Raw genomic sequence first — 26265 nt, 5'->3', positions numbered from 1 at the left:
CAATTCTGTAATCTTTGAACAATGCATTCAGCTGCATTACTGGTAAAATAACAAATTGTTTTCTACCTATTTTAGTGTTAAAAGCCAATATAATGATACTTTGCTTCAATATTTAAATCTATTCCATTGCTTCTTATATCACCAGGAACGTGTTGCGAAAGTTGCTTACAGCACCCCAAGCCCCAAAAGCAGATGTACTCTCCCTGGAAGAAATTTTAGCGGAGGGAGTTGAGAGTGATAATTCTAGCATCGGAAGTATAAACGAAGGACAGGTTAAACTCTGCAAAGCCAGGATGAAGGCATTACAAGAAGCCATGTATTACAGTGCTGAACATGGTTACCTTGATGTCACCATGGAATTGAGGAACCTGGGTGAGATATTAGTTTTTTTTAAGTTTTATGTCTCTTTTTATGGAAACCTCAACACTTTTCAAAGTGGCTGTATAATTCTAGATGCTGTGGACTGGATTTTACAGCTCGCTCAACCCAAGACCAGAAAATCCCGCTTGAGGTCAACAGACCCTCCCATTGTCCGCCCCTCGCCAGCTCCAATTCCTGTGGTGGGTGGGACTGTAGAATTCTGCCGTGTCTTTCTCTTTGTTCTTTTTCATGGGATATAGGTGTCAGTGACAAGGCCATCTATTGCTGATTCCTAATTGTCCATGAACTCAGTGGCTTTGTTAGGCCATTTCAGCAGACAGTTCTGTGTGAACCACATTGCTGTGGGTCTGCAGTCACATGTAGGCCAGACCAGGTAAGGAAGGCAGATTTCCTTCCCAAAAGACATTAGTGAACCAGATAGGTTTTTCCAACAATCAATGGTACTTTTAGGGTCACCATTACTGAGACTAACTTTCAGTTGCAGGTTTTATTGGATTTAAATTCAGCTCACTGACATGATTGGATATGAACCTATGTCCCCAGAGCATTAACGTTGGCCTCTGAATTACCTGTCCAGTGACGTTATCCCTACACCACCATCTCCCCTTAATCGGCTCTTTAACCGCAATGGTTTTCAAAGTTGAGCTTGAATCTGAGCATGCGCCATATTCACACCTTCCACTCTGAATTCCCAAAAGCAATCACCAAGTGGCGAGTTCCAATTGACTTTCTTCTTGAGGCAATTCTCTACTGAACCTGGTCCCAACACAGGATTGAACCAGGATCCTTCTGAACCTCTATCAATCTTTATTTGATTGAATATTTATCAAAAGAGCTCACTCTAAACTCTAAAAATAAGAACCTTGCATTCATAAAGTTCCTCTTATGTGCTGAGGGAAATCTAAAATGTTTCACAGTCAATTGTGGTCACTCTTTTGTACAGAGATAATATGCTGTACATTTACACATACATTTCACCAACATTAATGGCATTTAAATGGTCTTTGGATAAACATATGGATGATATGGGCAATGAGCCGGGTCAGGTGGTTGAGGTTGCGGTAGGTGAACATGTGGCTAAAAGTGACCACAACTCTGTCTACTTTAGGATACGAATGGAAAAAGATGAGAGCTGTCCTAAGGGGAGGGTGCTAAATTGGGGAAAGACTAGATACAGCCGGATTAGGCAGGAGCTTAGGGATACAGACTGGGATAGGCTGTTGGAAGGCAAGACCATGTTAGGCATGTGGGAGTCTTTCAAGGGAAAACTGCAATGGGTGCAGGAAAGGCATGTGCCGGTTAGGAGGAAGGATGGGAAAGGTAGGATTACAAAGCCGTGGATTACTAGAGATATAGAAGACCTGGTTAAGAAGAAATGAGAGGCGTATGTCAGATCTAAGCAGTTGGGAATGGAGAGAGCGCTGGAGAAATACAGAGAGAGTAGGAAGGATCTCAATAGGGGAGTTAGGAGAGCAAAAAGGGGGCATGAGATGGCTTTGGCAGGTAGGATTACGGAGAATCCAAAGGCGTTTTACTCCTATCTTAGGAGCAAAAGGGTGGCTAGGGGTAAAATCGGTCCTCTCAGGGACAGACGAGGGGGATTGTGCTTAGAGGCTGTGGGAATGGAGGAGATCCTGAATGAATACTTTGCGTTGGTATTCATGAAGGAGAGGGGCTTGATGTCTGGTACAGTCATCGAGGGAGCGGTAGACCAATTGAAAGATCTATCGATTATGAGGGAAGAAGTGTTTGGACTTTTAGGTAGCATTAAAACCGATAAATCTCCGGGGCCCGATGGCATTTATCCCAGGCTGCTTAGTGAGGCGAGAGATGAGATTGCTGGGCCTCTGACGCAAATCTTTGTCTCTTCTTTGGACACAGGTGAGGTCCCAGAGGACTGGAGGATAGTGAATGTGGTACTGTTGTTTAAAAAGGGTAGGAGGGATAACCCGGGTAACTATAGGCCGGTGAGTTTGACGTCAGTGGTAGGCAAGTTGATGGAGAGGATCCTTAGGGATAGGATGTATGAGCACTTAGAGCGTTGCGATCTGATTAAGGATACGCAGCATGGCTTTGTAAAGGGGAATGGCCTTACGAATCTGGTAGAATTTTTTGAGGAGGTGACAAAAACGGTCGACGAAGGACGAACCGTTGATGTCGTCTATATGGATTTCAGTAAGGCGTTTGACAAAGTCCCTCATGGTAGGTTGGTACAGAAGATTAAAGCTCATGGGATATGTGGCCAGGTATCTAGATGGGTAGAAAACTGGCTTGCGAAGAGGAGTCAGAGAGTAGTAGTGGAGGGGTCCTTTTCTAGCTGGAGGTTTGTCACTAGTGGTGTGCCACAGGGCTCAGTACTGGGACCTCTTCTCTTTGTAGTGTATATAAATGATTTGGAAGAGGGAGTAGGTGGTGTGATCAGCTAATTTGCTGATGGCTGAATTGGCGGGCAGTGAGGAGCAGTGTCTGGCAATACAACGGGACATTGATAGGCTGGTTGATTGGGCAGATACATGGCAAATGGAGTTTAATCCGCATAAATGTGAGGTGATGCATTTTGGCCGGAATAATGTAGGGGGGAGTTATAGGATAAAGGGTAAGCCCATAAGGAGTATAGAATCGCAGCGAGACCTGGGGGTGCAAGTGCACAAGTCTTTGAAGGTGGCAGCGCAAGTGGAGAGTGTGGTGAAGAAAGCCTATGGTATGTTAGCCTTTATAGGAAGGGGTATAGAATATAACAGCTGGAGTCTAATGTTGCAGTTGTATAGAACGTTGGTTAGGCCGCATTTAGAGTACTGCGTCCAGTTCTGGTCGCCTTACTACCGGAAGGACATAAGAACATAAGAACATAAGAAATAGGAGCAGAAGTAGGCCATCTAGCCCTTTGAGCCTGCCCCGCCATTCAATAAGATCATGGCTGATCTGAAGTGGCTCAGTTCCACTTTCCCGCTTTCTCCCCATAACCCTTAATTCCCTTGTCTACCAAAAACCTATTTACCTGTGTCTTAAATATATTTAGCGAGGCAGCCTCCACCACTTCAATGGGCAGAGAATTCCAGAGATTCACCACCCTTTGAGTGAAGAAGTTCCTCCTCAACTCCGTTCTGAACTGCCCCCCCCCCTTTACCTTGAGGCTGTGCCCTCTAGTCCTACTGTCCTTTCTGAGCGGGAAGAGCCTCTCCACCTCTATCCTATCCATCCCATTCATCATCTTATATGTCTCAATGAGATCTCCCCTCATTCTTCTAAACTCTAACGAGTACAAGCCTAGTTTATTCAGCCTCTCCTCATAGTTCAACCCTCTCAACTCCGGTATCAGGCTAGTAAACCTCCTCTGCACTCCCTCCAAGTCCAAAATATCCTCGCACAAGTGCGGCGACCAAAACTGCACACAGTACTCCAGCTGTGGCCTCACCAGTGCCCTGTACAGTTGCAGCAAGACCTCCCTACTTTTATATTCAATCCCCCTCGCTATGAAGGCCAGCATTCCATTCGCCTTCCTGACGACCTGCTGCACCTGCAGGCTGGGTTTTTGTGACTCATGCACAAGGACCCCGAGGTCCCTCTGCACCGTCGTATGCTGCAGTTTTTCGCCGTGTAAGTAATAGTCCTTCCTACCATTATTCCTACCAAAGTGGACAACTTCACACTTGCCAACATTAAATTCCATTTGCCATTTCCTGGCCCATTCGCCCAGACTATCTAGATCCTTCTGCAGACTCTCCACACCGTCCGCGCAATTTGCCGTTCCACCAATCGTGGTGTCATTGGCAAATTTCGACACCCTACACTCAGTTCCCTCCTCCAGATCATCTATATAAATGGTAAATAGCTGAGGCCCCAGCACCGATCCCTGGGGCACTCCACTAGTCACCAACCACCAATCCGAATAGCACCCATTGACCCCCACTCTCTGCCTCCTATTTGACAGCCACTCTGGAGAGAGTGCAGAGGAGGTTTACCAGGATGTTGCCTGGTATGGAGGGACTGGGGTATGAGGAAAGATCGAATAAATTGGGGCTCTTTTACCTTGAAAGACGGCGACTGAGGGGGGATCTAATAGAGGTATATAAGATTATATGGCAAGATTAGGGCCAGTTATAGACAGCAGAGGGAAGTTATGTGTGGAACCGGAAGAGATTGGAGAGGCATTGAACCAATATTTCTCTTCGGTGTTCACGCAGGGGACAAGAATATAGCTGAGGAGGACACAGGGTTGCAGGGGAGTAGAATAGACAGTATTACAGTTGATAAGGAGGATGTGCTGGATATTCTTGAGGGTTTGAAAATAGATAAGTCCCCTGGTCCGGATGGGGTTTACCCTAGGATTCTCTGGGAGGCAAGAGAAGTGATTGCAGAGCCTCTGGCTCTGATCTTCAGGTCATCGTTGGCCTCTGGTATAGTACCGGAAGATTGGAGGTTAGCGAATGTTGTCCCATTGTTTAAGAAGGGGAACAGAGACTTCCCCGGGAATTATAGACCGGTGAGTCTCACTTCTGTTGTGGGCAAGGTTTTAGAAAAAATTATTAGGGATAGGATTTATAGTTATTTGGAGAGTAATGAATTGATTGGAGATAGCATGGTTTTGTAGCGGGTAGGTCGTGCCTTACTAACCTTATTGAGTTTTTTGAGAAAGTGACCAAAGAGGTGGATGGGGGTAAGGCAGTTGACGTGGTATATATGGATTTTAGTAAGGCGTTTGATAAGGTTCACCATGGTAGGCTTCTGCAGAAAATGCAGATGTATGGGATTGGGGGTGATCTAGGAAATTGGATCAGGAATTGGCTAGCAGATAGGAGACAGAGGGTGGTGGTTGATGGTAAATATTCGTCATGGAGTTCGGTTACGAGTGGTGTGCCTCAGGGATCTGTTTTGGGGCCACTGCTGTTTGTAATTTTTATTAATGATCTGGATGAGGGTATAGTTGGGTGGATTAGTAAATTTGCTGATGACACCAAAGTCGGAGGTGTTGTAGATAGTGCGGAAGGGTGTCATAGTTTGCAGGGAGACTTAGACAGGTTGCAGAGCTGGGCCGAGAGGTGGCGGATGGAGTTTAATGCGGAGAAGTGTGAGGTAATTCACTTTGGTAGGAATAACAGATGTGTTGAGTATAGGGCTAACGGGAGGACTTTGAATAGTGTGGATGAACAGAGGGATCTAGGTGTATGTGTACATAGATCCCTGAAAGTTGGGAATCAAGTAGATAAGGTTGTTAAGAAGGCATACGGTGTCTTGGCGTTTATTGGTAGGGGGATTGAATTTAGGAGTCGCAGCGTCATGTTGCAACTGTACACAACTCTGGTGCGGCCGCACTTGGAGTACTGTGTGCAGTTCTGGTCCCCACATTACAGGAAGGATGTGGAGGCTTTGGAGAGGGTGCAGAGGAGGTTTACCAGGATGTTGCCTGGTATGGAGGGGAGGTCCTATGAGGAGAGACTGAGGGATTTGGGGTTGTTTTTGCTGGAAAGAAGGCGGCTGCGAGGGGACCTTATTGAAACATATAAGATGATTAGAGGTTTAGATAGGGTGGACAGTGATAGCCTTTTTCCTCGGATGGAGAAAGCTAGCACGAGGGGGCATGGCTTTAAATTAAGGGGGGGTAGTTATAGGACGGATGTCAGGGGTAGGTTCTTTACCCAGAGGATGGTGAGGGATTGGAATGCCCTGCCAGCTGCGGTTGTAAATGCGCCTAGTTTGGGGGCATTTAAGAGATCCGTGGATAGGTTTATGGACAAAAAGGGATTGGTTTAGGTTAGAGGGTCATTGTTTTTTTTAACTGGTCGGCGCAACATCGTGGGCGGAAGGGCCTGTTCTGCGCTGTAATGTTCTATGTTCTACGTTCTATGTTCTAAGATCATGAAGGGTATAGATAGAGTAAACAGAGGTAAGCTATTTCCTATGATAGAAACACACAGGACAAGGGGCCATGGGCTTAAGGTGAGGGGGGAGAGGTATAACACAGATATAAGAGGCAGGTTTTTCACACAGAGGGTAGTGGGGGTATGGAATGCTCTGCCAAGTAAGGTGGTGGAGGCAAACACGCTAGAGTTGTTTAAGAGTAACTTAGACAGGCACATGAGTGGGTTGGGGATGGGTGGATATAGGAGATTGTTTTAAATAAGGGTCATTAGCATTGGGAGTCCCTGGTAAGGTACATGGATATGGTACAATAATAATGTTTTTTTTTCTCTTTTTCATTCACAGGTTTTAAGTCGGTCCACCTCGTGTCCAACGAGGGGCATACACGCGATGTGTCGTACTTGGGCTGCTCTTGGTTGTTCGAGATTGGCCTAGTGCTTCACGTCGTTAGTGTGTGCTTAAACTGGACCAGATACTGGGCAAGACGACAGCTCAGTGACTATCACTGATTGCTGTGCAGACACATGGATTTGGGCCGGTGTCTGTGGGAGTTTGCACATTCTCCCCGTGCTTGCGTGGGTTTTCTCCGGGTGCTCCGGTTTCCTCCCACACCCCAAAGATGTGCTATTAGGCCAATTGGCAGTAATACATTGTCCCTAAATTAGTTTCCCTCAATGTGGATGGCCATAAAACATTGGATGAGGGTCATGGGTGGAGGGGGGGACTGGCAGTGATAGGATGGCGGCGTGGGCTCGTTGGGCCGAAGGGCCTGTTTCCCGGGCTGTTTTTGTTCTTTGTTCTTTGTTTATCTTTTTCGGTGCTCAGCAGAAATATATTCCAATGGTAAAGAAGGAATGTAGGAGAAGGGATAACCAGCCGTGATTATCGAAGGAAATAAAGGAGAGTATTAAATTAAAAGCTGATGCGTTCAGAGTGGCTAAAAGTAGTGGGTGATTAGAAGATTGGGAAAGGTTTAAAAATCAACAAAGAATGACTAAGAAGTTGATGAAGGAAGGATAGACTATGAAGCTAAACTAGCACTAAATATAAAAAAGGTAAGAGTTTATACAAATATATAAAGAAGAGGAGGCTGGCTAGAGTGAATGTTGGACCCTTAGAGGATGAGAGGGGGGATTTTGCGGTGGGAGATGAGGAAATGACAGAGGCCTTAAATAAGTTTTTTGCCTCGGTCTTCACGGAGGAGGATGTGAACTGTTTGCCGGATGTTAAAGATTGAAGGATGGTGGGAGCTGAGGGCCTGAATGCGATTACTGTCACTAGAGAGGTAGTGCTTGATAGACTAATGGGACTGATGGTGTACAAGTCCCCAGGACCAGATGGAATGCATCCCAGGGTTCTGAAGGAAGTGGCAGAGGTGATAGCGGATGCCTTAGTAATTATTTATCAAAATTCGCTGGATTCCGGGGAAGTGCCAGAAGATTGGAAAACGGCTAATGTTACGCCGCTGTTTAAAAAAGGGTAGCAGGCAAAAGGCAGGGAATTATAGGCCGGTTAGTTGAACGTCTATAATTGGAAAAATGCTTGAATCCGTCATCAAAGAAGAAATAGTGAGGCACCTGGAAAGGAATGGTTTGATAGAGCAGACACAACAGGGATTCGTTAAGGGGAAGTCGTGTTTGACGAATTTATTGGATTTCTATGAGGATGTGACTAGTGCGGTAGACAGAGGGGAACCGGTGGATGTGGTGTTTCTCGATTTTTCAAAAGGCGTTTGATAAGGTGCCTCACAAAAGGTTGCTTCAGAAGGTTAGGGGGCATGGAGTTGGGGGTAAGGTGTTAGCATGGATAGAGGATTGGTTGTCTAATAGGAGGCAGAGAGTTGGTATCAATGGATGCTATTCTGATTGGCGGTTGGTGACTAGTGGAGTGCCCCAGGGATCGGTGCTGGGGCCTCAGCTATTTACCATTTATATAGATGATCTGGAGGAGGGGGCTGAGTGTAGGGTGATGAAATTTGCTGATGACACAAAAGATGAGTGGAAAAGCAAATTGTGCGGAGGGTGTAGAAAGTCTGCAGAGGGATCTGGATAGGCTAAGCGAGTGGGCGAGGACCTGGCAGATGGAGTGCAATGTTAGCAAGTGTGAGGTTATCCACTTTGGCAGGAATAATAGTAGGAGGGATTACTATTTAAAGGGTGAAAAGCTGCAGCATGCTACGGTGCAGAGGGACCTGGGGGTCCTTGTGCATGAGTTGCAAAAACCCAGTCTGCAGGTGCAGCAGGTGATCAAGAAGGCGAATGGGATGCTGGCCTTTATAGCAAGGGAGATAGAATATAAAAGCAGGGAGGTCTTGCTGCAACTGTACAGGGCACTGGTGAGGCCGCAGCTGGAGTACTGTGTGCAGTTTTGGTCGCCACACTTGCGCAAGGATATTTTGGCCTTGGAGGGAGTGCAGAGGACGTTCACTAGGCTGATACCGGAGATGAGGGGGTTGGACTATGAAGAGAGACTGAATAGACTGGGTCTGTACTCGTTGGAGTTTAGAAGGATGAGGGGGATCTCATAGAGACGTATAAGATAATGAAGGGGATGGATAGGGTAGAGGTGGAGAGATTCTTCCCGCTCAGAAAGGACGGCAGGACTAGAGGGCGCAGCCTCAAGATAAAGGGGGGGTGGTTTAGAACGGAGTTGAGGAGGAACTTCTTCACTCAAAGGGTGGTGAATCTCTGGAATTCTCTGCCCGTTGAAGTGGTGGAGGCTGCCTCGCTAAATATATTTAAGACGCAGGTAGATAGGTTTTTGGTAGACAAGGGAATTAAGGGTTATGGGGAGAAAGCGGGAAAGTGGAACTGAGCCACTTCAGATCAGCCATGATCTTATTGAATGGCGGGGCAGGCTCGAAGGGCTAGATGGCCTACTCCTGCTCCTATTTCTTATGTTCTTATGAATGAATCTTTTCAGTAAAATATGCTTTTCTGCCTCTCACTGTTTTAAAGCTGCCATGTCGCTGTTACATTATGTATTTGGATCTGGGGGATTGTCAAACTAACCAGTGAAAGGTGAAACAGCAGCAGGGACTCACCAAAGAATCAACACTGTATCAATTCCTTCTCATTCTGTTCAACCCTGCAGGTGTCCCCTGGAAAGTACACGTGTGGATTGAGTCTCTGAGGACAGCATCCCATCAGGGCAGTTATCCTGTGATGCATTACCTGTTACAGGAATTCACTGCAATCAAAGAGGAGGATTATAATGAGGAACTGATCCATGAGGGGCTGCCACTGATGTTTGAGATTCTTAGAGTTAGCAAGGTAGAGTGCGTTCAGTGTTTTTATGATATTGCCGTGTGATATAACTGCCCAGGGAGTTAGGATGGATATAACCTACCCTTCTTCCTGAGAATAATTAACTCCAGCTGCATTAAAATACAGGTAACAACATTCAGTTGAAAGGAAGTTGGTATTTATTTTAATAATTGATGTATTTTAGGATCTGGTTTCCTGTTTGATTTGGTTTGTGATGTATCCTGAATGTATTGATTTACATCTTGTCGGTTCTGTCTTTCTACAGAATGATACCCTCAATCAGCAACTAGCTTCCACCTTTGTACATTGCTATGGCAATGCTCCTATTCCAGCTATCCCAGAGTTAAAGAGAATGCTACCTCCTCGATTAGGTGAGTCTGGGTGCTGAATGAAAGGTTTTATTCTCTCCACCCCCACTTTTATAACCCTCAGTGCCTCTCCGGTGCCTTCTCCGAATGTCTGTTCTTCATGTGTAAACATTGAAATTAATGCCACGTTGTGGGCAATGAGAAATGTACAAACGATTGGCTGCTTCCCATCTGTCCACTCAGCAGGAACCGTTAGTCACTCGCCATCCTGACTGGGAAATATATCACCATTCCTTCACTGGGTCAAACTGAAACCCCATCCCTAACAGCACTGTAGATGTACCTACACCATACGGATTACAACCACCTTCTCAAGAGCTGTTAGAGAAGGGCAACAAGTGCTGGTCCAGCCAATGATATTCACATTCCAGGAAAGAATTTAAAAACTCAGTGGTCAGGATGTCTCAGTTCCACAATAGCTTCAGCAACTGAGAACGATCATTGTTTCTGTAAATAACATCAGGGCTGTACGTTATCAGAGAAATTCCCTTTCACTGCAGAAACCTGAAGCAGTGGAATTTATTAACTGATGATATTAACTGCGCAAAGATATTTTGGCCTTGGAGGGAGTGCAGAGGAGGTTTACTAGGCTGATACCGGAGTTGAGGGGGTTGAGCTATGAGGAAAGGCTGAATAAACTGGGCTTGTACTCGTTAGAGTTTAGAAGAATGAGGGGAGATCTCATTGAGACTTAAGATGATGAATGGGATGGATAGGATAGAGGTGGAGAGACTCTTCCCGCTCAAAAAAGACAGTAGGACTAGGGGGCACAGCCTCAAGATAAAAGGGGGGCGGTTTAGAACGGAGTTGAGGAGGAACTTCTTCACTCAGAGTGGTGAATCTCTGGAATTCTCTGCCCGTTGAAGTGGTGGAGGCTGCCTCGCTAAGTATTTTTAAGACGCGGGTTGATGGGTTTTTGATAAGAGAGGGGATTAAGGGTTATGGGGAGAAAGCGGGAAAGTGGAACTGAGCAGCGACAGATCAGCCATGATCTTATTGAATGGCGGGGCAGGCTCAAAGGGCTGGATGGCCTACTCCTGCTCCTGTTTCTTATGTTCTTATGAATTTGATGATCAAAATGAATAGCGGAGCAGGCTCGAAGGGCTAGATGGCCAACTCCTGCTCCTATTTCTTATGTTCTTATATTTAGGACCTTCGGCCCACAAGTTGCGCCGATCATATCCATACCTACCAGGCCTATCTATAACTCTCAATCCCATTAAATCCCATGTACTCATCCAGAAGTCTCTTAAAAGACCCCAACAAGTTCACCTCTACCACTACTGACAGCAGCCGATTCCACTCACCTACCACCCTCTGAATGAAAATCTTACCCCTGACATCTCCTCTGTACCTGCTCCCCAGCACCTTAAACCTGTGTCCTCTCGTAGTGATCATTTCAGCCCTGGGAAATAGCCTCTGAGAATCCACCCTATCTATACCTCTCAACATTTTATAAACCTCTATCAGGTCGCCTCTCAACCTTCGTCTCTCCAGGGAGAAGAGTCCCAGCTCCCTCAACCTATCTTCATAAGGCATGCCTCCCAATCCAGGCAACATCCTTGTAAATCTCCTCTGCAGCCTCTCAATAGCTTCCACATCCTTCCTGTAGTGAGGCGACCAGAACTGCGCACAGTACTCCAAGTGGGGTCTGACAAGGATCTTATAAAGTTGCAGCATTACCTCCCGACTCCTAAACTCAATCCCTCAATTAATGATTTGATCATTCTAAACTTCTCTAAATGCTCATAAATCCTGTCCTTCAGAATCCCCTCCATCAACTTACCAACCACTGAGGTCAGACTCACTGGTCGGTAATTTCCCGGGCTATCCCTGTTCCCTTTCTTGAAAATAGGAACCACATCCGCAATCCTCCGGAACCTCTCCTGTCTCCATCGACATCACAAAGATCATCGCCAGGAGCTCTGCATTCTCTTCCCTCACCTCCCATAGTGACCTGGGCTACATCCCATCCGGTCCTGGCGACTTATCTATCTTGATGCAATTTAAAAGTTCCAACACATCCTCTTTCTTAACATCCACATACTCAATCTTTTCAGTCTGCCGCAAACCTGCAGTACAACCTCCCAGATCATTTTCCACCGTGAATACTGAGGAAAAATATTCATTAAGCACCTCTGCCATTTCAACCATACCTGGGCCCCAAGATCCTTCTGATCTTCCACACTGCTAAGAGTCTTACCCATAATATTATATTCATTCATCCCATTGGCCCTGCCAAAATGTACCGCTACACATTTATCCGGGTTGAAATCCATCTGCCACTTCTCCGACCAGTCTTGCTGGGAACAGCAAGGGTCCCAGAACAGATCCCTGGGGCACTCCACTGGTGACCGACCTCCATGCAGAAAAAGACCCATCTACAACCACTCTCTGCCTTCTGCAGGCAAGCCAGTTCTGGATCCACAATGCAACATCCCCTTGGATCCCATGCCCCCTCACTTTTTCAATAAGCCTTGCACGGGGGACCTTTATCGAACGCCTTGCTGAAGTCCAGATAAACCACATCCACCACTCTTTGTCAATGTGTTCAGTCACTTTTTCAAAAAACTCAACCAGGCTCTTAAGACACGATCCACCTTTAACAAAGCCGTGCTGACTACTATTGATTATATTATACTTCTCTAAATGTTCAGAAATCCTGTCCCTCAGGATCTTTTCCATCAACTTACCAACCACTGAGGTTAGACTCACCAGTGGATAATTTCCTGGGCTATCCCTATTCCCTTTCTTGAATCTAGGAACCACATCCGCAATCCTCCGGAACCTCTCCCGTCTCCATCGATGACGCAAAGATCATCGCCAGAGGCTCTGCAATCTCTTCCCTTGCCTCCCACAGTAACCCGGGGTACATCCCATCCGGTCTTGGCGACTTGTCTATCTTGATGCTATTCAAAAGCTCCAACACATCCTCTTTCTTAATGTCCACACACTCAAGCTTTTCGGTCCGCCGCAAGCCTGCACCAGAACCACCAAGACCTTTTTCCACCGTGAATACCGAAGTAAAGTATTCATTGAGCATCTCTGCTATTTCTGCCGGTTCTATACAAACTCCCCACCGTCACATTTTATAGGTCCTATTCCTTCGCATCTCATCCTTTTACTGTCCACATATTTGTAGAACGCCTTCGGGTTTTCCGTAATCTTACCTGCCAAGGCCTTCTCATGACCCCTTCTGGCTCTCCTAATTTCCTTCTTAAGTTCCTTCCTACAAGCCGTATAGTCTTCTAGATCCCTATCTGCGTAATTTCTTCACTCAAAGGGTGGTGAATCTCTGGAATTCTCTGCCCGTTGAAGTGGTGGAGGCTGCCTCGCTAAATATTTTTTAAGACGCGGGTTGATGGGTTTTTGATAAGAGAGGGGATTAAGGGTTATGGGGAGAAAGCGGGAAAGTGGAACTGAGCAGTGACAGATCAGCCATGATCTTATTGAATGGCGGGGCAGGCTCAAAGGGCTAGATGGCCTACTCCTGCCCCTATTTCTTATGTTCTTATGTTAATTAGTTCATCCACTTTATTGCAAATACTCCGCACATTAAGACGCAGAGCCTTTAAACTTGTCTTTTTAACATTATTTGTCTTGCTCCCAATATTTTTCTCTGTAGGCCTGTTTGAACTTTGTTCTTGGTTTCTCTGTCTTTCACGTTTCTGATTCCCTTTTTTACCTTTTGTTTTTGTCCTTGCTCTCTCCTTCTCGGACTCCTTTATATAGGCTCCCATCCCCCGGCATATTAGTTTAAACCCTCCCCAGCTGCTGTAGCAAACACTCCCCCTCGGACATCAGTCCCAGTCATGCCCAGGTGTAACCTGTCCAATTTGTACAGGTCCCACCTCCCCCAGAACCGGTCCCAATGCCCCAGGAATCTGAAACCCTCCCCCTGACACCATCTCTTCAGCCACATGTTCATCCGATATATCCTGTCATTTCTACTCTGACCAGCACAAGGCACTGGTAATAATCCTGAGTTCACTACCTTTGAGGTCCGATTTCTTAACTTTCTTCCTAGCTCCCTGAATTCTGCTTTTAGGACCTTATCCCTTTTTTATTTATGTTGTTTGTACCAACGTGTACCATGACCACAGGCTGTTCGCCCTCCCCCCTCAGGAGGTCACATACCATCCTGGAATCTCATTTGCAGCCACAGAAACGCCTGTCTATTCCCCGTACAATTGAATCCCCTATAACTATTACACTGGTACACTTTTTACCCCTCCCCTCTGCAGCAGAACCAATCGTGGTGCAATGAGTCTGGCTGCTGCTGCTTTCCCTGGAGAGGTCATTCCCCCCAACAGTATCCAAAGCGGTATATCTGTTTTACAGGGGAATGGTCACAGGAGATTCCTGCACTACCTGCCTATCTCTCTTGCTCTGTCTGGTGGTCACCCATTCCCTTCCTGCCTGTGGAGTCTGAGCCTGTGGTTTGACCACTCTCTATACGTGCTATCCACGATACTCTCTGATTTGCGGATGTTCCACAGTGTCTCCAGCCGTCGCTCCAGCTCTGAAACTCGAGCTTCCAGGAGCTGTAGCTGGAGACACTTCCTGCACACATGCTGATCCAGGGGATTGGAACTGTCCCCAGCCTCCCACATGGAGCAAGAGGAGCAAACCACAGCTTGGAGCTCTTCTGTCATGTCTTACCCCTTTAAATTAAACTTTTGAAAGATGTTTTGTTTCAGATTATATCCAGTTTTCTGCGGCCTTTCTTTCCTGCTCCTCGTTGCTGCTGAATTTAACCTTTTCAAACTATAAACCACAGAAATTACACAGAAACACTATTGTAGCGAATAACAACAACTGCAATGCCAAGAGAAAGAAAGAGAAGAAAAAATAGTTTTTAACCAGTCAGTAACCAAGGTGGAAAGCTTTGATATGTCTCTTTTTGAAGCAATACCTGAGTAAAACCTATAAATGCAGAGCTGAATGCTGTGGGAACCAACTGGCATCTGAGTACTGAGTATCTTTCCCTTTGCTCCCTTAAGGAATGTTCCCCAAAAATCATAAGGTTATCAACTGACAGAACTTCATATTCAGAACGAATGACAGAGCAGCCTTGATGGGCTGTATGGCCTACTCCTGTGTTTCTCTATTCAATCTGTTCTCCCTCCGTCCTCTTCCCCGATCCGCTCGTATCGGCAGCACCAGAATCTGGAGGAAACGCTTTTCATTTTCACTGAAGGCAATTTGAACATAAATTATTTTTGTCTTTTCAGATCCTCACTTCCTGAATAATAAGGAAATGTCGGACTTGACATTCTTAGTGGAAGGCAAACCTTTTTACGCACATAGAGTTCTGCTCATTACTGCCTCAAACAGGTAAAACCATCACAAATCATTGTTTTTAATTAATGTCCATTTAGATATTTGCTGACGTAAAGCAGCTGATAAATCTCAGCAGTGACAATCACCATCAGCAACTCGAGAAAATGTTTGCTAATGAAGACTTTCCCGTGGTTATTATTACCCCTGTTCCTGAGGGAAACTGGTCTCCACTTGGTGTCTCACTCTGTAATGCAATTGGATGTGATAGTTATTGAACAATTCCCCTGTGCTGTTTATCCATCACCACAAAACCCCCAACACTCTTGACTGTGATTTGTCATTTCCAGATTGTATCCTCTGGATAATTACCAATTTGAGATGACTCTGGGTGTAAGTTACTATCATTTTCAGCTGTGCCGTTTATCATAAACTCAGTTGAAAAGTAAACCCTTTTATTATTCATTAAAAATAGATCTGTTGATGTAAAACTGGCATGCGGTGAGCTTGTGTACCATCCAGTGTACTGACGAAGGCACCCGGCGCCCAGGTGCATGGCGTAGCAAATGGGTTATTAAAAGTCAGTTTAAGCTGAACTGTCCTGAATATACCATCAGAAGCTCTTAAGAATGCTGTTCATGCATCATGTAGGCCTGAAGTCGATGACTTCCTGCCCCTCTAAAGATCGACCTTGTGGATTAACTTGTTATGGTCCAACAGCCTGAACTTTTTCTGCTCAAATACCTGACGATGCAAAACTGCTGTCCAGACATCGGCAATGTAATCTTACAGATTCACAAAGCTCAATGTCAAATAGTTTATTAAATTCATTCCTGGGACATTTGCATTGTTGGCTGGCCAGTGTTTATTACCCATCCCTAATTACTCTTGAGTGGTTTCCCATTCCAGAGGGCAGTTCACGGAGTCAATCACATTGCTGTGGCTCTGGAGTCACATGTAGGTCAGACAGGGTAAGGATGGCAGATTTCCTTCCCTAAAGGGAACCAGATGGGTTTTCCCAACAATCGACAATAGTTTCATGGTCATTTGTAGATGCTCAAATCCAGTGAATGCAGCAATGTGTACTGTAATCTCTAACTAACACACACACTGTGAGGTATTATTGTCTGAATCTTGTTAACTAAACTGGAGAAATTTGGGGTGTGCAATTCCTGATCCCCCAAAGCCTGTCTCCCAATGTGACACCCCTATTCAAAATCAAAGGTAGGTAGAAAGCAGGTAACTTATCAGCCGATTGGCCCAACATCTCTCACTGCAAAAATGTTGGAATCAATTATTAAGGAATTAACAGCAGAACATTTGGAAAATTATAATCTAGTCAAGCAGAGACAGCATGGCTTTACGAAAGAGAAATTGTGTTGGACTAGTAGTTTTTCAAGGAAGCTTCAACCAGACTGGAGAGAGGGGAACCAGTAGATGTGTTGTATTTGTTCTTCCAGAAGGTGTTTGACAAGATACCTCACATATGTGTAGGCATAAGGGCCAGTGGTGTTGGAAGAAGTATATTGGCATGGATAGAGAACTGGCCAATGTGAAGATTGGGGTAAGGGCTTCTTTTTCAGGGTAGTGACCTGTAACCAATGGGGTTCCACAGGAATCTGGGACTGCAACTGTTTACAATATATATTCATGACTTGGAGGAAGGAAGCGAATGTACTGTCACAAAAATAGATGGAATGGCAAGTTGTGAGAGGGATAAAACAGTTTACTAAGAGATATTGAAAAGTTAAGTAAGTTGTTATCATTCAGGTCAGAAACTCCCACCCACCTGACGAAGGAACAGTCAGTTCCAAAAGCTAGTGGCGTTTGCTACAAATAAACCTGTTGGACTTTAACCTGGTGTTGTGAGACTTCTTACTGTGTTTACCCCAGTCCAACGCCAGCATCTCTACATCAAATGACCCACCAGGGAGCTCTTATCAAACAAAGTTTATTTAAGTATACAGTTAACGTGTATAAAAAGAAAATCAGCAAGAACTTTTACCAATTACAAACAAAAAACAACTATGATATTGTATAAACCTTCATGAATATAGGAAATGTCCCAATAAAACCAATCCTATGAACAAAACCCTTACCACAGATTTATCACAGAAACTACAAATGCTGACGTGATGCTGGAATTTAGTCCTTTGGTTGAACATTGCCGTTCTCTTGAGGCAACACAGACAAGCTTGGAATCAGAGCAGCTTCCCAACACATAATGAAGAGAGAGAGAAAGTTGAACGTAGAACATTACAGTGCAGTACAGGCCCTTCGGCCCTTGATGTTGCGCTGACCAGTGGAACCAATCTAAAGCCCATCTAACCTACACTATTCTAATATCATCCATATGTTTATCCAATGACCATTTAAATGCCCTTAATGTTGACAAGTCCACAACTGCTGCAGGCAGGGCATTTCACGCCCTTACTACTCTCTGAGTAAAGAACCTACCTCTGACATCTGTCCTATATCTATCACGCCTCAATTTCGGATGAGTTCGTGATGAAGTTCGGATGAGACGTGAGCACTCGGATAGTGCACTAGAGAGCTTTAGATTGGCTAGGAGGGAGTTGAAGAGCGAGCTAAGAAGGGCTAAAAGAGGACACGAGAAGACTTTGGCTGATAGGGTTAAAGAGAATCCTAAGGCGTTCTATAGGTATGTCAAGAACAGAAGGTTGGTTAGGGCAAGGTTAGGGCCAGTTATAGACGGCAGAGGGAAGTTATGTGTGGAACCGGAGGAGATTGGTGAAGCATTGAACCAATATTTCTCTTCGGTGTTCACGCAGGGGGACATGGATATAGCTGAGGAGGACACTAGGTTGCAGGGGAGTAGAATTGACAGTGTTACAGTTGATAAGGAGGATGTGCGGGATATTCTGGAGGGTCTGAAAATAGATAAGTCCCCTGGTCCGGATGGGATTTACCCCAGGATTCTCTGGGAGGCAAGAGAAGTGATTGCAGAGCCTCTGGCTCTGATCTTCAGGTCGTCGTTGGCCTCTGGTATAGTACCAGACGATTGGAGGTTAGCGAATGTTGTCCCATTGTTTAAGAAGGGGAACAGAGACTTCCCCGGGAATTATAGACCGGTGAGTCTCACTTCTGTTGTGGGCAAGGTTTTGGAAAAAATTATTAGGGATAGGATTTATAGTTATTTGGAGAGTAATGAGTTGATTGGAGATAGTCAGCATGGTTTTGTGGCGGGTAGGTCGTGCCTTACTAACCTTATTGAGTTTTTTGAGAAAGTGACCAAAGAGGTGGATGGGGGTAAGGCAGTGGACGTGGTGTATATGGATTTTAGTAAGGCGTTTGATAAGGTTCACCATGGTAGGCTTCTGCACAAAATGCAGATGTATGGGATTGGGGGTGATCTAGGGAACTGGATTAGGAATTGGCTAGCGGATAGGAGACAGAGGGTAGTGGTTGACGGTAAATATTCATCATGGAGTTCGGTTACAAGTGGTGTGCCTCAGGGATCTGTGTTGGGGCCACTGCTGTTTGTGATTTTTATTAATGATCTGGATGAGGGTATAGTTGGGTGGATCAGTAAATTTGCTGATGACACCAAAGTCGGAGGTGTGGTAGATAGTGAGGAAGGGTTTCATAGTTTGCAGGAAGACTTAGACAGGTTGCAGAGCTGGGCCGAGAGGTGGCGGATGGAGTTTAATGCAGAGAAATGTGAGGACTTTGGTAGGAATAACAGATGTGTTGAGTATAGGGCTAACGGGAAGACTTTGAATAGTGTGGAGGAGCAGAGGGATCTAGGTGTATGTGTACATAGATCCCTGAAAGTTGGGAATCAAGTAGATAAGGTTGTTAAGAAGGCATACAGTGTCTTGGCGTTTATTGGTAGGGGGATTGAATTTAGGAGTCGTAGCGTTATGTTGCAACTGTACACAACTCTGGTGCGGCCGCACTTGGAGTATTGTGTGCAGTTCTGGTCCCCACATTACAGGAAGGACGTGGAGGCTTTGGAGAGGGTGCAGAGGAGGTTTACCAGGATGTTGTCTGGTATGGAGGGGAGATCCTATGAGGAGAGGCTGAGGGATTTGCGGTTGTTTTCGCTGGAAAGAAGGCGGCTAAGAGGGGATCTTATTGAAACATATAAGATGATTAGCGGTTTAGATAGGGTGGATAGTGATAGCCTTTTTCCTCTGATGGAAAAATCTAGCACGAGGGGGCATGGCTTTAAACTAAGGGGGGGTAGTTATAGGACAGATGTCAGGGGTAGGTTCTTTACCCAGAGGGTGGTGAGGGATTGGAATGCCCTGCCTGCTGCAGTTGTAAATGCGCCTAGTTTGGGGGCGTTTAAGAGATCCGTGGATAGGTTTATGGACGAAAAGGGATTGGTTTAGGTTAGTGGGTCATTGTTGTTGTTTTTTTTTTTAACTGGTCGGTGCAACATCGTGGGCCGAAGGGCCTGTTCTGCGCTGTAATGTTCTATGTTCTATTTAAAGCTATGTCCCCTCGTGCTAACCATCTCCATCCGAGGAAAAAGTCTCTCACTGTCCACCCTATCTAACCCTCTGATCATTTTGTATATCTCTATTAAATAACCTCTTAACCTTCTCTCTAACGAAAACAGCCTCAAGTCCCTCAGCCTTTCCTCATAAGACCTTCCCACCATACCAGGCAACATCCTGGTAAACCTCCTCTGCACCCTTTCCAATGCTTCCACATCCTTCCTATAACGTGGCGACCAGAACTGTACGCAATACTCCAAGTGCAGCCGCACCAGAGTTTTGTACAGCTGCAACATGACCTCACGGCTCCAAAATTCAAACCCTCTACCAATAAAAGCTAACACACCGTACACCTTCTTAACAACTTTATCAACCTGGGTGCCAACTTTCAGGGACCTATGCACATGGACACTGAGATCTCTCTGCTCATCCACACTACCAAGTAACTTACCATTAGCCCAGTACTCTGTATTCCTGTTACTCCTTCCAATGTGAATCACCTCACACTTTTCTGCGTTAAACTCCATTTGCCACTTCTCAGCCCAGCTCTGCAGCTTATCTATGTCCCTCTGTAACCTGCAACATCCTTCCACACTGTCCACAACTCCACCAACTTTAGTGTCATCTGTAAATTTACTAACCCATCCTTCTGTGCCTTCATGCAGGTCATTTATAAAAATGACAAACAGCAGTGGCCTCAAAACAGACCCCTGCAGTGCACCACTAGTAACTGAACTCCAGGATGAACATTTCCCAACAACCACCACCCTCTGTCTTCTATCAGCTAGCCAATTCCTGATCCAAACTGCTAAATCACCCTCAATCCCATGCATCTGTATTTTCTGCAATAGCTTACCGTGGGGAACCTTATCAAACGCTTTACTGAAATCCATTTACACCACGTCAACTGCTTTACCCTCATCCACCTCTTTGGTCACCTTCTCAAAGAACTCAATAAGGTTTGTGAGCCACAGCTCACAAAACCGTGTTGACTATCCCTAATCAAATTATTCCTTTCTAAATGACTATCCTGAATCAAATTATTCCTTTCTAAATGATTATAAGTACTATCTCTTATAATCCTTTCCAGAACTTTGCCCACAATAGAAGTAAGGCTCACTGGTCTATAATTACCAGGGTTGCCTCTACTCCCCTTCTTGAACAAGGAGACAACATTTGCTATCCTCCAGTCTTCTGGCACTGTTCCTGTACTCAAGGCAAGCCAACCAGCTAACAGCAGAATTTCCAAAACCAGGGAGAGACAGAGAGAGAGAGAAACACTGCTTTCCAGCTTGATGTCTACCCACTTCTAAACTAAAACTGAAAATGAATCCTTAGACTGTTTCCTCTGGGGAGGATCCTCCTGATTTTGACTTGTCAATCAATCTTCCCTCTCACAATGCAAGGACTTAAAAGATCATGGAGTAAAAATAAACAAAACCCCATTTAAGCCATTGAAGTAGCAATAAAAGGACCTCTAGCATATGGCCCAGCAACAATGAAAAAAATTGAGAAGATCTGCTTACAACTGCAGTGAACATGACTAAAAAAAATTTCCTAAAGGTACACTAAAGTCACAAATTTATCAGTTTGTATTTTTGTAGTTTCCATGCTCACAGTGCACCAGATGTGGTCTCACCAATACCTTGTACATTCGCAGCAAGACTTCCCAACTCTTCCTGATTATACTCCAACCCTTCCTGAAATAAAGACCAACATTCCATTAGCAAGTTGGCAAATGGAATATGATGTGGGAAAATGTAAAGTTGTTCATTTTGGAAGAGAGACCAAAAGAACAGAGTATTATTTAAATGAAGAAAAACTGCAGAAAGCTGCAACACAAAAAGACTTGTGCACAAAACACAGAAAGCTCGTGCACAGGTACAGCAGGTAATCAGGAAGCTATTGGAATGTTGGCCCTTTTTTCAAGGGAGTTGGAGTATAGGAATTGGGACCATATCTGATGTACTGGGATTGTGGACACTACAAAAAGGCAAACAGATTAATTTGTTCCAAAATATCTGCACATAATACAATCCAACTATTCCAACATCGAGCAGGAAGTATTAGCTTTAGTTATCGGAATTGTGCATTTTGAAATATGCAGTTTCATACCTAATTGTTTGGCAGAGGATTTATGGTCGAGATGGGCCAATGGTGACACTCTCTCAGTGACATTGTTCCAATGGAACAAACTGCCAAAGGAAACAGGTCCAACCCTGGATATCTTCAAACCCAACTTTGGATTATTCCCATGTAAAAGTTTTCCACTTCAGGGATTTCAGCTCTGCTGTAACCAGCGCTGCCCAGGATCCTGATATTAATGTGCTGACACAACGATAACAGAAGCTTTATCAGGTACAGACACGCTGATAAATGATCTGTGATATGATGCAGCAAAGGGAAAATAATTAAATAGAACTGCGTGGAATTGTTTAACCAAGATCACTGGGACCTCTTTAGGGGTAGGTGGGACCTCTATAGTAGGGACGGGTGGCACTTAAATACCAGGGGGACTAGTATCTTGGCGGGAAGACTGGCTAAGGCTACCGGGGGGACTTTAAACTAGAAAGGATGAGGGGAGGGAACTGTGTTGGGGAAACTGGGACGGAGGAGGTTCGCTCCCAGGTAGGGGAGGACCGCAGGCAGTATGGGAGGGAGGTTAGACAGGTGGTGGAGATGGGAAATGCCCAGACTGAGGGGCTGAAGTGTATATATTTTAATGCAAGGAGTATAGTGAATAAGGTAGATGAGCTTAGGGCGTGGATAGCTGTTTGGGATTGTGATGTGGTGGCCATTACAGAGACTTGGATGTCTCAGGGACAGGACTGGGTACTTCAGGTGCCAGGCTTCAGGTGCTTCAGGAAGGACAGGGAGGGTGGCAGAAGGGGTGGTGGCGTGGCACTGTTGATCAGGGACAGTGTCATGGCTACAGAGAAAGAGGATGTCGTGGAGGGATTGTCTACAGAATCTCTGTGGGTGGAAGTTAGGAACAGCAAAGGGTCAAAAACTTTGCTGGGTGTAATCTATAGGCCGCCCAATAGTGACAGGGAAGTTGAAGTGCAAATAGGGAAACAGATTCTGGAGAGATGTTTTAATAACAGAGTTGTCGTGATGGGAGACTTCAATTTCCCAAACATCGACTGGAATATCCCTAGGGTAAGGGGTTTGGATGGGGAGGAGTTTGTTAGGTGTGTTCAGGAGGGTTTCCTGACGCAGTATGTGGATAAGCCTACGAGAGGAGAGGCTGTACTTGACCTGGTACTGGCGAATGAACCAGGGCAGGTGATGGATCTTTCGGTAGGAGAGCATCTTGGAAATGGTGACCATAATTCTATCTCCTTCACAATTGCGTTGGAACGAGATAGGATCAGGCAGGCTAGGAAGGTGTTTGTCTGGGGTAAGGGGAGATACGAAGAAGTCAGGAAGTTACTTGGACAAATAAACTGGAAGGAGGCGTTCTTAGGGAAAAGTACCGAAGGAAGGTGGCAGATATTCAAGGAATGTGTGTCTGGAGCTCTGAATGACAACGTTCCGATGAGACGAGGGGGTTTTGGTGGGTCGAGGGAACTGTGGTGCACAAAGGATGTGTTGAATCTAGTCAGGAAGAAAAGGAAGGTGTACAAGAGGTTCAGGGAATTAGGAGATGTTAAAGATCTTGAGGAGTATAAGGACTGTAGGAGGGAACTTAAAAGGGAAATTAGGAGAGCCAGAAGGGGTCATGAGAAGACCTTGGCGAGTAAGATTAAGGAGAATCCCAAGGCCTTCTATAAATATGTGAAAGGTAAAAGGATAAGAAGAGAAGGGATAGGACCTATAAAAGGTGAGGGGGGAAAGGTTTGTGTGGAACCAGAAGAAATGGCGGAGGTGCTTAACGAGTACTTCGCCTCAGTATTCACGGTGGAAGCCGATCTGGGAGATTTTGTTATGGATTTGCAGCAGATGGAAAGGATTGAGTACGTGAATATTAAGGAGGAGGATGTGTTGGAACTTTTGAATTCTATCAAGGTAGATAAGTCGCCGGGACCAGATGGGATGTACCCCAGGATACTGTGGGAGGCGAGGGAAGAGATTGCAGAGCCCCTGGCGATGATCTTTGCGTCATCAATGGAGACGGGAGAGGTTCCAGAGGATTGGAGGATTGCGGATGTAGTTCCTATTTTTAAGAAAGGGAACAGAGATAGCCCGGGAAATTACCGACTGGTGAGTCTGACCTCAGTGGTTGGTAAGCTGATGGAGAGGCTTCTGAGGGACAAGATTTACGAACATTTGGAGAGGTTTGACATGATCAGGAATAGTCAGCATGGATTTGTCAAGGGCAGGTCGTGCCTTACAAGCCTAGTTGAGTTCTTCGATAATGTGACTGCACACATTGACGAAGGAAGTGCCGTGGACGTAGTGTACATGGACTTCAGCAAGGCGTTTGATAAGGTCCCCCATGCAAGACTTCTTGAGAAGGTGAGAGGGCATGGGATCCAAGGGCCTTTGGCCTTGTGGATCCAGAACTGGCTTGCCTGCAGAAGGCAGAGAGTGGTTGTGGATGGGGCTTTTTCTGAATGGAGGTCAGTCACCAGCGGAGTGCCTCAAGGATCTGTTCTGGGACCCTTGTTGTTTGTCATTTTCATAAATGACCTGGATGAGGAAGTGGAGGGATGGGTAAGTAAGTTCGCTGATGACACTAAGGTCGGTGGTGTTGTGGATGATCTGGAAGGATGGCAAAAGTTGCAGCAGGACATAGATAGGATGCAGGACTGGGCGGAGAAGTGGCAGATGGACTTCAACGCGGATAAATGTGTAGTCGTCCATTTTGGCAGAACCAACGGGATGAACGAGTACACTATCAAGGGCAGAAGTCTGAGTAGTGTTGAGGAGCAGAAGGATCTTGGGGTCCGGGTCCACAGGACTCTTAAATCGGCCTCGCAGGTGGAGGAGGTGGTCAAGAAGGCGTATGGTGTACTGGCCTTCATTAATCGAGGGATTGAGTTTAGGAGTCGGGAGGTAATGCTGGAACTTTATAAGACCCTTGTCAGGCCTCATTTGGAGTATTGTGCGCAGTTCTGGTCGCCTCACTATAGGACAGATGTAGAAGCTATTGAAAGGGTGCAGAGGAGATTTACAAGGATGTTGCCTGGATTGGGAGGCATGCCTTATGAAGTTAGGTTGAGGGAGCTGGGACTCTTTTCCCTGGAGAGACGAAGGTTGAGAGGCGACCTGATAGAAGTTTACAAAATGTTGAAAGGAATGGATAGGGTGGACTCTCAGAGGCTATTTCCCCGGGTTGAAATGGTCGCTACGAGAGGACACAGGTTTAAGGTGCGGGAGGGAGGTTCAGAAGTGATGTTAGGGGTAAGTTTTTCACTCAGAGGGTGGTGAGTGAATGGAATCGGCTGCCGTCAGTGGTGGTGGAGGCGAACTCGCTGGGGTCTTTTAAAAGACTTCTGGATGAGTATATGGGGTTTAATGAGATTGAGGGTTATAGATAGGTCTGTAGGTTGGTAGGTGATGTGATCGGCGCAACTTGTGGGCCGAAGGGCCTGTTTGTGCTGTAGTGTTCTATGTTCTATGTTCTATGTTCAAAAACTCATCCCTCTCAATCGTTCCCCCTTAGATTTAAGATGCTGCTGAATAATAAAACATCTACAGAGAACCAGCCGTGCAAGTTTATTGAGATCAGTGAGATTAAATATCACATCTTTCAGGTACCCAGCTGTTTCTGAATTTTATACTAAAATGTTCATCAGCATTCGCAGTGTTTCTGACAGCTTACCCACTTCCCCCCCTCCCCCTTCCTTCCTTCCCCCTCCCCCCCTCCCCCTTTCCTTCCCCCTCCCCCCCTCCCCCTTTCCTTCCCCCTCCCCCCCTCCCCCTTTCCTTCCCCCTCCCCCCCTCCCCCTTTCCTTCCCCCTCCCCCCCTCCCCCTTTCCTTCCCCCTCCCCCCCTCCCCCTTTCCTTCCCCCTCCCCCCCTCCCCCTTTCCTTCCCCCTCCCCCCCTCCCCCTTTCCTTCCCCCTTCCTTCCCCCCTCCCCCTTCCTTCCCCCCCTCCCCCTCCCCCCTCCCCCCCTCCCCCCCCCCCCTCCTCCCCTCCTCCCCTCCCCCCCCTCCCCCTCCTCCCCTTCCCCCCCTCCCCCTCCTCCCCTTCCCCCCCTCCCCCTCCTCCCCTTCCCCCCCTCCCCCTCCTCCCCTTCCCCCCCTCCCCCTCCTCCCCTTCCCCCCCTCCCCCTCCTCCCCTTCCCCCCCTCCCCCTCCTCCCCTTCCCCCCCTCCCCCTCCTCCCCTTCCCCCCCTCCCCCTCCTCCCCTTCCCCCCCTCCCCCTCCTCCCCTTCCCCCCTCCCCCTCCTCCCCTTCCCCCCCTCCCCCTCCTCCCCTTCCCCCCTCCCCCTCCTCCCCTTCCCCCCATCCCCCTCCTCCCCTTCCCCCCATCCCCCCCTCCCTCCCTTCCCCACTTCCCCCCTCCCCCCCATCCCCCCCATCTCCCCCTTCCCTACTTCCCCCCTCCCCCCCTTCCCCGTCCCCCTCCCCCTTCCCCCTGCTCCCCGTCCCCCTCCCCCCGTCCCCCTCCCCCCGTCCCCCTCCCCCCTTCCCCTCCCCCCATTCCCCCCCATTCCCCCCCTCCCCTTCCCCCCATTCCCCCCCTCCCCCCCATCC

General features: G+C 46.5%; 1 protein-coding gene across 2 annotated transcripts in view; it reads left to right on the top strand.

Moving 5' to 3' along the window:
- Positions 1-26265, top strand: part of abtb2b (ankyrin repeat and BTB (POZ) domain containing 2b) — a 275156-nt gene that overhangs the window by 236883 nt on the left and 12008 nt on the right. Inside the window, exons 11-15 of one of the 2 annotated variants that reach the window (XM_080189840.1) lie at positions 146-372; positions 9334-9512; positions 9772-9877; positions 15109-15211; positions 25229-25319. In XM_080189840.1, coding sequence (XP_080045966.1) covers positions 146-372; positions 9334-9512; positions 9772-9877; positions 15109-15211; positions 25229-25319 — 706 coding nt within the window. The remainder of the gene's footprint in view (positions 1-145; positions 373-9333; positions 9513-9771; positions 9878-15108; positions 15212-25228; positions 25320-26265) is intronic. The other variant, XM_080189841.1, reaches the window with a different exon arrangement.

Source organism: Carcharhinus amblyrhynchos, chromosome 6 (assembly GCF_965287045.1).
Source record: "Carcharhinus amblyrhynchos chromosome 6, sCarAmb.v2.hapA, whole genome shotgun sequence".
In the NCBI taxonomy this organism is placed as follows: Eukaryota; Metazoa; Chordata; class Chondrichthyes; order Carcharhiniformes; family Carcharhinidae; genus Carcharhinus; species Carcharhinus amblyrhynchos.
Note: the sequence above shows the minus strand (reverse complement) of the source record. Positions and strands in the feature narration are given on the sequence as shown.